The sequence below is a fragment of the Cyprinodon tularosa genome, unplaced genomic scaffold (assembly GCF_016077235.1).
Source record: "Cyprinodon tularosa strain WSP-4 unplaced genomic scaffold, ASM1607723v1 ctg1, whole genome shotgun sequence".
NCBI classification, from domain to species: Eukaryota; Metazoa; Chordata; class Actinopteri; order Cyprinodontiformes; family Cyprinodontidae; genus Cyprinodon; species Cyprinodon tularosa.
Genome location: NW_024037781.1, coordinates 562,856 through 575,024, shown reverse-complemented (window position 1 = coordinate 575,024; position 12,169 = coordinate 562,856). Strand labels below are relative to the sequence as shown.

The 12,169-nt window shown below is 34.5% G+C and overlaps 1 protein-coding gene across 2 annotated transcripts in view; it reads left to right on the top strand.

Annotated features, from left to right (window-relative positions):
- The window catches only part of LOC119777390 (fibroblast growth factor 14-like), an 84,739-nt gene that overhangs the window by 41,216 nt on the left and 31,354 nt on the right, over positions 1–12,169 (top strand). For both annotated transcript variants that reach the window (XM_038276286.1, XM_038276359.1), the window contains exon 2: positions 4,700–4,810. In XM_038276286.1, the coding sequence (XP_038132214.1) occupies positions 4,700–4,810 (111 nt within the window). The remainder of the gene's footprint in view (positions 1–4,699; positions 4,811–12,169) is intronic.

Here is a 12,169-nt window from a genome sequence, read left to right as displayed (position 1 = left end):
GTACTCCTCTAGTGGAAAAGTTTTAGTTTCACCTGGTTTGATAAAAAAAAAATCAGTTTTAATGGAAGAGTTACAAAAAGATTCACTGCTCATAGTTTCACTACAAGCTATGAATGTCACACTGTGTAAGAACATACTCTGTGCACTAAGACCCAGTTATTTACCCTTTGCCTGTATACACATGGCTAGGTAGCGAAAACTGGAGTAGAACGTCCCCATGGTGTAACACAGTGATGGCAGTATTTTGCTGGAAGAAATATTTCTTTAGATTTAAAAAGCTGGTAGAGACAAACCTCTATAATAATGCATGTTAAAAACCGTGCATGCTATACTTTATTTTCACAGATATAGAGAATAATATCTTAGTATAACCTGTTGGAATAGGTTAATTCCCCTAAAAGTCCAGATAGACTGTGACCCAGAGTGAGTTTTATCATCTTTCCAGTTGGATATAGGAGGAAACAACTGACTGGTTGTTTTACTCAGCTCATTCTGAGCAGATGTGGGTGTTAGCTTAGACGTCAAACCAACTTTAAGGAAGTTTTTTGTTTTTAATGAAACTCTGCAACCTTGAACATTTTTGTCAGCTCAGTCACAAGCCTGAATTGTGTTCTGATGAGGCCGCCAAAATATACCTGCTTCTGTTATTCTTTATCATCCAACACACAGAGCCGGGGGGTTGAGTTAGATGTGGTTCCAGCTCCAGTACTGAAGGTAAAAAAAAAACAAAACACTTTTTTTATATTTTTCCAGGTCTGGGAAGCCATAGGAAATATCTTTAGGTCAGTTATTTAACATTAATTACCCTTAGATTGAACTATTCTCTCATTTAAAGCAATCATTGCTTTGTCTGTTACAGTTGGTCCAAAAACATTGCAGTGTATTCGTTAACAGATATGAGAATTTATGATCTTATTAAACCAATTTATATTTATATTTTAGATATAAATAAACTTTATATAACTCACCTGCTTGAGGCATAATGAGAGGAAATAACTGAGGCTGATGTGACCAGATTGACGAACAGAGAGGGTCTGGTTTCGGCACTTGAAGAAGATCACAGTAATATTGCAGAGTCTGGTTTTATTTGAGTTCATCATGTCTTTTATGTTGCATTTTTACTTTTCCTTTTTTTTTTTTACTTTTTGCAAAACAGATATTGACTAATCAAAGACTTTCCTTTCTTCCTTCCTCAGTTGTTTCCTTCCTTTTGTCCTTCTCCCTTCTGTCCTTTTATTGTTTATTGAATCCAGCTTCCGTCCTGTCTTAATTCCTTATCTATTTTTTTGGTTTTCATTCTGTTTTATTTCACATCTTTATTTTTTTACCCATGTTTTTCTTTTCCTGTGTCCTTTCTTATCGTCCTTCCTGTCCTTCCTCCTTTCCTTATGTCCCACCTCAATTTCTTGTGTCTTACCCTGCATTCTTTGTCTCTTTTCTTCCTTCCTTTTCCAGTTTTCTTCATACTTTTGCTTTTTTTCTTCCTTTCGCGTCATTTTTTCCCTTATCATTAAATATTGTTCCTTCTTTACTTCCTTCCTGTCATCCTTTCATTTGTCCACGTGTATTATTTTCTCACTTTCATGCATCGTTCTTCTCAACGTATTGTCTCCTTTTTATTTATTTTACGTTCCTTGTGTCCTATCCTCTCTGTCTCTCTTCCAGTCATCGATCTTTCCTCTTGTGTATCCTAGCTACCCTCCTTTTCCCCCTTTCCTTTCCTCTGTGCTTGTGTAGTTTCTTTTCAAACTACCTCCTTTTTTCATTCCAACCCTCACAAGTGCAATAAATAAATGGTGGAAGATAATATTCTGTCTTTCAAATAAACTAAAGACTAAGATGTGTTATACATAGAGATGTCAGGAATTCGTTATAAAAGATATGCAGGATCCGTGTGCTTACAGGCTGTCTGGGAGGATGGTGAGACTGACTTGAGGGAGAAATGTTCTTATCTTTATTTTTTTATATCATGATTTCTAACTATAAAGGATAAGGACTGACATCAGAAGTCATTTTAAGAAGAATTTTAATATGCATTGACTGGCAGAATTAATTATCTGTCTACTCTGATTGTAATTTATTTTCTTTTTTATTGACTTCCCCTCAAAACATGGCAAATGATGCGCTGGGAATTGCAGTTGAAGTGCTTGTTTGGAGCATCAACGCTCCTCTCTCCTCCTGCTGCACAACATGGACCCCTCAAAGATGGAAAACACCCCTAACACTCGGCTGGCGCTCCTCCTCACAAACTGGGTCAATCGGAGCTCTTTTCCGTCTCCGTGCATTAGAGGGTGCACCTTTAATGATTCACCTTCTGTCTCTCGCACACTCAAAGGGGATTCCCGCACTCATTATAACTGCAGAGTCACTGGAGTGGGATTCATGGGGTGATCATGGGCGTGGTCCTATGCATCTGGGTGAGCGGCCATGTTAGGAGAGCTGTCTTAGGTCCTTATGGTGAAGAAAGCTGGTGTTAGTTATTTTATTTTTTACTTATTATTTTTAATGCAAGCTTAAGGTCAAGTAGACTTTTTTTTAGCTGCAATAAAAAAGGACTTAAATAAGAGTAAATCAGACTTGGATCTAAATTACTTGATGATTTTATAAACAAAAACACGTTATAAGCTTTTAAAACCCTAGATTTTTTTTTTTTTTTTTATCCCTTTACTGTCAGTCAATAAATATGCCGATTTATAGTTGTGGGATAAATGTGAAAGGCTTTTTTTTCCTTTCACTTGTCATTTATCCTTATTTTGAGGGATATCTCTGAGGTACATTCAAGGTGACCTTTACACTGACTCTCCAGCTGCAGCTGTTTGCTCGTCTTTTCTTTTCCGTTTTTTTTTTTAAATGACAGAATGGGCTGGGTCTCTGTGTGAGAAATCACTTTTTGTCCTGTTTTCCTGAACATCTGTACAGCTTTTCATACATTTATCCAACCGATCCCTTTACCTTTATCAGTCTGTCTGTTCCTTCATCTATATCTCACCATCCATTCATTAATCGGTTTTCTGGCTGTCCACCCTTCAATGCGTCCTTTTCTCAATCTATGTGTCAGTGCAATCCTTTTGTCTGTCTATGCATTTATATATCATCCATCTGCCCTATTATTAGTCCATCTATCCTTCCATTTACCCATTATCCATAAGTTCATGTGTTTGTACCATTCCTGCAAAGATAAAGATGCATAAAAAAAGAATGTTCTGATAAAATTCATTATTTTTCATCACTCATTTCCAAAAATTTCCAAAAATAAATGCTTTACTCATAGATATATGATATTTAAATATAGAAAATATATTTAAACATTGCACTTCTTCAAAATTGTAGCTGGCAGATATAAAAACCTGCCAAATTAAGAGTTAGAAAATTTTATAATCACGTTAGATCAATTAGAAAAATGTTTAGATAAAATGGAAGTTGGACAGAAAGGAAAGATGGATTAAACACGGAGTGAAGGCAGCCATCTTTGTTAAAGGAGAAAAATATTGTCTGACAATAATAAAGAAAAGATAAAAGCTTATTATTGACTGATTATCTATAATCAATAAAATATTGCAATAATATCACAGTTCAGCATTTATTTTATGTCTAAGAACCAAAGTTTAACTTGAATGGTTTGGAATGAGGTCTAATTAGCTTTTAAACTTTTTTAGAATAACTGGATTGTTTTACTAATGCAAAAAATCCAGGTCAATAAAATATGTGGTAAAATAACATCGTATTAAATTATTTGTCCAATTAGAAATGATTCATCTGTTTAGATAATTGTTTCTTAACGTTATGTAGTAATTCCTGAGGGAATAACAAAAATTGTGTTCTGATTTATTCAATGTATTTTTTTACAGTTAAATATCAACATTAGGGTCCTTAGATGTTTGGATTTCTGCCTGGAAAAATAGTGTTTTGTTAAATAAGAATGCTGAAAAATTATAAGCATTAAGAAAAGTTTTACTGAAGAGTATTAGGTTTTAATGCGCTATTTTTATTCTGACTGAAAATATATTCAGATTTTTAGTTTTTGTTATATCCCACTGAATATTTTGCAATAGTTTTAGTAAATGTTTGACCAATCTTAATTTTGTTAACTAGTGTAATACAGATAGATTTCAAGCCTTAAAAGCTTTACACTTTTTAATCTTGCCAGTTCTTCAACCAAAGCTAAAAAGCTTGTGTTGCCTTGACGAAACAGAGATTAAGGGTTTCAGGTCGTCCATCTTTTGCTGGCTTTTTTACACCATATCAAAAAGGAAAACGGAAGATATTTGTAACTGTAGATCAATATACTGTACAATCACAAGGCCTGCTGGGTATGTAGAAAACTGCTGCAAGGCGGCACTTTAGCATCAAAGCTTCAGAAATAATTTATCAATGTTATTCAAGTGGAACAATGACCACGAAGGACGGATTAGTTCAAAAATCCTGTAATGGATTGGATGTGCTTGACTAGACTCTGCAAAGGAAATCCCTCAGGGTGCAGGAGGTCACATGTGGTCACATTGTGCTTATTTAAAAAGGTGTTTTATCACAAAGGTGCCCTCCATGGTGCATCTTGGAGCTGAGTTCACGGGATGACATTGTGCATTAGTGATCAACACTTGCTAAAGTTATTTCAAACTCTTCTGAAACATTCTGTAATTATGTATGGTGTGTTGTTTTTTCTCATCGCTTTCTTCTTTGCTGTGCTTTCTGCTTGTAGAACCACAGCTGAAGGGCATAGTGACCAGGTTGTTCTGCAGACAGGGCTTCTATCTTCAGATGGGCCAGGATGGAAGTCTGGACGGGACCAAAGATGACAGCTCCAATTCCTGTTAGTACACATAACACACACACACCAACAGATAGTCTCTACACTTAATACAGAAAAGATCATTTATAAATGAATTAATCTTATCCCGGGGGCAAGTTTTGCACTCCTAGATTGTTGTTGCATTTATTAATTTATTACAAAATCAAATTAGGTTCTGGTCATAGGTTTACATCTACAGTATCTTGTGCAAAAATGTTATTAACTGTTTCGCGATTGCTTTAAAAAGTTTTTCTTTTAGGCTTATATGGTAAAACCAAAACATGCAGTAATTCTTGTATTTATTTTTCTTTAATTTTGCATGTTTCATGGACAGGGTATAAAGGTCAGACTCAAATAGAAACATACCATCCAGCAAGTTGGATCTTAACCACAAGTTTTTTTGTGGCACTGTTGGTATATCTGTAGCTACACATTTGAGAAATCTATCTTCACAGATTTTCTGCTAACTCTAGTAGGTATCGTAGGTATAGTATCTTCAGAAATGTCAGCTTTATTTGTTTTATGAATAGTTCTCCGGTTTGTGTTCCCTGACCATTTTGCCATGGAAATATATCAACTGTTCTAGAAGTCTGACCCACACTTTGACCCTCATAGTGAAGTATAATTAAACAAATTCAAAGTCTCTTAATCAATGTATTTCAGCTAGTACTCTTTTAAGGCAAGTCAAGATTACGTTAAAGAGGAGTGGGTTTCCTGAGGCAGATGACAGATTGTTGTGTCCACATGAGCAGAAATCAGGCTCTCTACATCTGGTATCCTAATGCTGCTTGAGTTTTTAACTCTGGTCTTTAATTTGTACAACTTTTCAAACAAATCTTTTTACATAACATGCCTTGGGTGGCAGCTTCTTAGAAAATGTGATCCATCAAATATATCCCCTTCAGCTCATTGTCTCTTCTAATAATCATTGTCATGTTGGTTTGTAGTTTTCTGACACACATTTAGAATCATAAGGAGAATCCGTGAGTTTTAAGGTTTTATTTACAAAAGCAACAAGAACCTGTAAGCAGAGAGCTGGAGGAGGTCAACTGAACTTTCTGGTTGGTCTGAGGGGAGAAAGCAGACTGATCAGAAGGGAGCTGGTTGATGGCAACTGATGACTAATTGATTTGCTTACTTGAGGTATGAAGGGGAGGTAGCATGGATCTGTAGGGGTTTGATTCAGTGGCATTCAGGGGGATTTGCAGACTGGATCCCAGAGGTCCAGGAGAACGTAAGTTAGAGCGTTGGTACTTGAAAAGAGAGCGGGCAGGCAGGTGATGAAGGCTGAGAACTGCTGCCCACAGGTAAGACCTTTTTCATCAGGATCAGAGAAAAACTGAGGTTCACTGGTTGTCTGGAACAATAACAATTTCCACGTTGAAAGACATTCACAAGAAGACAAATTTCTACAAGAAAGGTATTCCTGGTTTTGGTCTTTGACTGGAATACCATCAGGGACAATCATCCTGTGAAGAAAAATTATCCTTTGCCTCCTTAAATACACACTAGTCATCTTCAATGAGAAATGTTCTCAGGTGCGCAGCAATGGGTTGGCCCAGACACCAGTAGAGATCCTGCTGTGACAGAAAGCTCACTCACACCAGAAAAAACTGAAAAAGCCCAGAGACCCTAAGAATCATGAGCAGCTATATTTTATGTATTTTTTTTTACAAGAAATTCTCCTGTTGTTTTAGTTGATCTTTACCTTCAAGAACACTTTCCCTAACATCTACTGCTTTGAATCCAGAAATAAAACCTGGAGCTCAGTCTATCATTCTCAATAAACCAGAAGCTGGACAACATAACTCCACTGTGTTTGTGCCTCCTGGCTTTAACATCTTGCTTGAGTGGAATACATTCACAATTTCTCTGCAACCTCTAGCCTTTCTACCTTAAAGTCAATGGCGTAACTATCAGTAAGCAGAAACTGAAGTTGCTTAGGGGCCCACAATCTCTTAGGGGCCCCTTCACTGACATCTGCTTGGTCCCCTACGCAATTTTGGACTAGGACATCTCTTTGCAGATGTAATGGTGTGAAAAATTCCTCTTAAACCCACCTGATACTAGATTGACTGACCAGACCATATTTATACCCCAACACATGGAAGATTTCAACATGATGGTGAGCCGTTTAAACACAACACCAACAGTAAAGCAGACAGTGGTACTTTTAATTACTATGTTAATAACTGTGTATAGTTCATTAGACGGTTGGTAAAAAATACACTCATATAATATGTTTCAAACGCAATAAAGATCTTAAAAGAACGATGTATTTGAGTATTTTATTTTTTACACTACGACTTGGAATTATGGGTAATCCAGAGCATAGATTATAACCATAACGGTTATGTGCAATGCGTTAGCGAAGAGGGTGCGGGTAGGGGATGGGGGTGTTGTACTTCATTTTGGGCCCACCCAGATAATGTTGTTTATGGGCCTATTTTTGTGTTGTTACGCCATTGTTTAAACTGTCTTCTACTGTAGGCTACCATCCATTTCTGTTGCCTTCCTCCATCATTCCTGCTGTTAAAACTTGCCTCTGCCATTGCCATAAACACCTTAACTAGATACAAGCTTGTGGTAAATACAGATAAGATACCTCAATGCGCCCGCGGAGCATAATATATGCTCATGGTTCACTTTTGTCATATTCCTGACACCACAGACCCATCACTCACTTACCACTCTGTTCACAACTCCAACCTGGAAATAACATAAAACTGTTTTTCACTCTATTATAAAAACAGAATCAATCTCAATCATGACAAAAAAGCACTGTTCCTACTATCAAGTATGGTGGTGGCAGCATCATGCTGTGTTTTCTGCTTTACTTTTGCATTATACAGTAGATATAAATCATGACTAAATGTCTTTCACCGTATCCCCCATCATTATCTAAACAGCTGAAACTCAAAGTTGGATTATCCAGAAGGACAATGATCTAATACGCACACACACATTATCACTGCTTTTAGAGTAAATGAAGCATTCTAACATTAAAAAAACTATTTAGAAGGTTCCTAAATTTCAGTAAGTTGAATTAAATGGAGCAAAGCTTTCTGCTGTCTGAGTTTTCAATTAGACATTTGCGCAGTTCAGACATATCGGCCCAGTTCAAAGGGTTTTAATTCTTACCTAAATATAAAATGTATATAATCATAATAATGTATATAATATTAAGAATATTTGAATATTTAACATAAAAAAATTAATAAATAACTATCTGCTCAGAGAATTGTCTTCATTGGATTTTATTTGAGTACAGATGGATAATTCTAAGGTCATTTTTTTAGCAGCATTTTCATGAAAATCCCATTCTGAACAGCAATCACACAAGTCCAGAGAGCCATTCCCCCTTCTTGGCGGTGCCACCTACCAATAGCTTCAGTTGGTGTTTATTCTTTTGATCCTCTGCAGCTTTATGTTGCTTTTTCCTAAGCAGTTTTAAAATTTCTCTGGCAGTTTTTGAAAGATCTAAACCTGTTTCCCTGTTTTTACTAACTGTGCACACTGGAATCCTTCCAATGTTTGAGGAATTTACTGCTCTCCTTAAGGTCTTTGAGTTGTTGTTTAGAGAACGGATGGAGCAGATCAACATTTCCTGAAATCTGCAGTATAATGCTGCTTCATTCCAACAGTAATCTGCTTGTTCAAATTATGTCAACAAGGATCTATCTGCGGATCTTGATTTTGAGACACTGCAAGGGTCTTTGGCTCATAACCAATCAAATTTTAGCAGATGTAAATTGTTTTTCTGATGCATTTCAATTTTAATCCTCTTCCAGATTGGGTAGATGAAAAAAAAAGTTAATAGTTACTATGGTTACCTTTATTATTTTCCATACTGGATAGGCATCTTGACATTTTATACTTTTGTCAGACTGAAAGTTGTTATATTTCAGTTCCTCCCTATCAAATTAAAGAGGCTATATGTTGATATATATTGTTTTAATTTAAAATAATTTGGATACTGGCTTAGATATACTTATCTAAAAGATGGTGAAAACACCACTTGTACTATAAAAGTTTTACATCATCATTAAATAGGAGAGTAGCTACCAAGAAAGAAACCCCCTGCTCCAAAATCTTCATAGGTGATGGAATCACGGTGAAATGAGAAAAGGAATAAATTGGTGTTGAAACAATTAGGCGGATTAGTTGTGATCAATTGTTTATTCAAAAAAATCTTCAACTATTTTAGTAAGTGTTTATTACGATTAATTGTTAACTGGAATATAGAAAGTGTAAACCATTCCTTTAGCTGACAGAGCAACCCACTTACACTGAAAAAAAAGATACTTTGGATGAACTTAAAAAAATTACTGTAATTTGTTACACCTAAATTTATTACTTTATCTCAAATTAACTTTCTGATGTGGTTGAAACTATATATTTTGATTTACTAGAAATAGATTTCTTACCTTAAACCAAAGAAAGAAATTGCATTCATGCCAAGTAAAACTTTAATTTATGACAAAGACTATAAACAAGTTTTATACTTCGTTAAAACTTAATTTTTCAATTTGGAAAAAACTAATTTTTTACATTACAAATAAGTATAGATTCACTTTGGAATAAACTAATTGAAATGCTGTAATTTTGTTACATGAATTTTTTTAAGTTTTTCAACTTAAATTTCTGAATCAACACAAAGTCAATTTTCTGTTGTACCTTACTCAAAACATTATATAGTCCCAAGCTAAAGTGTTAATTTAGGTCAATGAGATTTTTCTTTTGCCTTTTATAAGTGAAAATGTCACGACATTACAAGCCAAATTCCCAACAATATAAAACAAAAATTCACTGAAATGATTCACTGCAGATACAAATTAAAAACAGAAAAGTCTCTTTTAAATGCCATTTATTTTTGATGAGTCTGAAAATACCATCTTTCAAAAGGCCAGTGCATATTTTACACAAAGATTAGGGAAAAGAAATTACATGTAAAATTAAACTAAATGTGGGTTTTTCCTATTTTCAGACCTAATGAAACTGCAAAAACATAAACCTACACATCAACATGAAAAAATACTTTCTTCACCTCTTTAAAACTTCAGAGATCCAAAGTGAGAGTATTAAAACAGGATAAACATTGCTGTCATTGCTAACATTTGAAATACCCATTAAGAGTATGAAAATGAACTTTGAACCATTACAAAATTAGGAGACCCAAAAAATTAAGAAAAAAAGGGGCTGTGCGTTAAAATATCAATAAACGCAGTTAAAAAAAGAAAAAAAAAACAGCTAGTGCTGATGTGACTTACTGAATTTAGTATTCACATTTCAAAGGTGATATACATGCCACAATATTTCTACAACAGAAATAAATCCAATAATACAAAAAATAAAAATCACAAATTAAATATTTTGAATTAAATCTAATTTTTCCCTTAGATTAACCTGCAATGCCTTTGAATACAAGCAATAAAACTGCACATGCATCCAACCGTCTTTCTTTGACCAACCCCATATTTAGAGCTTGACATTCAGACTGCACACTCTGCGTGTCATTCTCTTTGGTTCAATCTCCATGAAGACTTTCTGCAGCGCATCAAAAGTGTGTCTGAGCTCACAGCCGGTCGAAGACTTCGATGCGAGGGAGCATTAATGGCTGACTGCAATGTCAAAAAATGGGGTTTGATGTGACGTCACGCTGTCACGTGACAAGAAAACCTAAAGTGAAACCTAAGTAAACCTAAGTAAAAATATCATTTATTTTGAATTGTTTTATTTAATTTTATCCAGGGGGAGTGTCGTTTGCTTTGAAACAAACTGGAAATATCAAATTCAAAACGGAAACTACGATTTTTCATTCAACCAATTTAAAAATGCACTTTGAAGGAATGACAAAGTCTTTTCACTTTTTTCAGTGTAGAATATTAATTATACAGATTAACCTTTTACATTTAAGATTTTAAAAAAGTTTTGGTCCATCAATATGCTCTATCCAGAACTCCTCAAGTTGAAAGGATTTAGTTTCACCTGGTTTAATGTCATAAAAATCTTCTTTAAGCAACCTTTTGCTATCTGATTATTAATTGATTAATTGAAAAAATAATCACAGATTAATCAACTTGCAAAATAATCGTTAGCTGCAGCCCTAGATTAAGTTATGTGGCTCATCTGCAAATGTTAAGCTATACATATTCTTTCCATCTTGTCAGACCATTGAAGTGTCTGTCCTTGTTTTTTTGTTTTTTTTTAGAACCTTGACTGAAAGCAGCTGCAGCAATCAATTCTTGATTGCATAGAAGAAAAAACATTTACTGTTTTCAGAAACAGTGTGGCTTATTTTTATGCACTTTTATTCCAGTCTTTTGCATAAGCACAACATTTATCATTGAAATACATGTATAGAGCTTTAAAATAATGATGGAAAATAATTATTTTATTGCAGTAGCATAATATTAGTAAATACCCAACCTTTTTAAATAATAATAAAAAAAAGCTCGAAAATAGTTTTAACAAGATTACATGTGCTGCAGAGGCACAACAAAGTTTTCAATCTTTAATTTAATTTTTCTCTACTTGATCAGTTTTTGTTTTTAGAGATCTGATTAGATGATGTTTACTTACAGGTCCCTTAGGGTTTAAATATGTCATGAGACAAAGCCAATTTCTTTTTTTCTACCATTTAGGGAAAAAAAATGGTTAAGATAGGAGATCTTTTTAGGGAAGCCCAACCAACCCCACATGTACGGTCAAAGCAAAAAATCAAAAGTTATTGTAAAAGACACTTAACCCATCAACATCAATGCATCAGGAGTGATAGTGTACGCTATAAATGTGGAATAATAACAGAACCAATGTTTATTTCCTTTTAAAGAGTATAAAATATACATTTGAAAGCAACTCTGCATTGCTGCCCAACTATTCACCGTAATATCCACCTTAAAATACAATTCCACTTTTTGTTACATAAACATGTTTATAAAATGCATATAATGCTTTATTTTGTTTGTGATCCACATGATAATCCAATCATAATAATGTGGTCTGTTTAGATACAAAATAACAGTTTAAGAATATAGCTGAAGCTCACAGACAGCTTTGGATGGCGTCTGATGAGTGTAGGATTCAGTAAAATATGGAGACAAATTTCAAATGTCAATCCAGTGCTTTAAAGTTTCATAGATAGAGAAAAGCTTGTTTAAAGATTTGATTAAAAATAAAAAAAATGGTGCCCCTTATTCCTCAAAGGGTTACAACAAAGTAAGAAAATATTTTGATATTAAAGCCTCATGACTTCTAAAAGGCGAACAGCAGCCAAATAGAATAGGAAAAAAATAATAATGGTCCTGTTTTTTCCTCAGTGCTTTAGAACAAAACACTGGTTTGCTTCTCATCATTTTTGGGTTTCAAAAGCTGAACGTT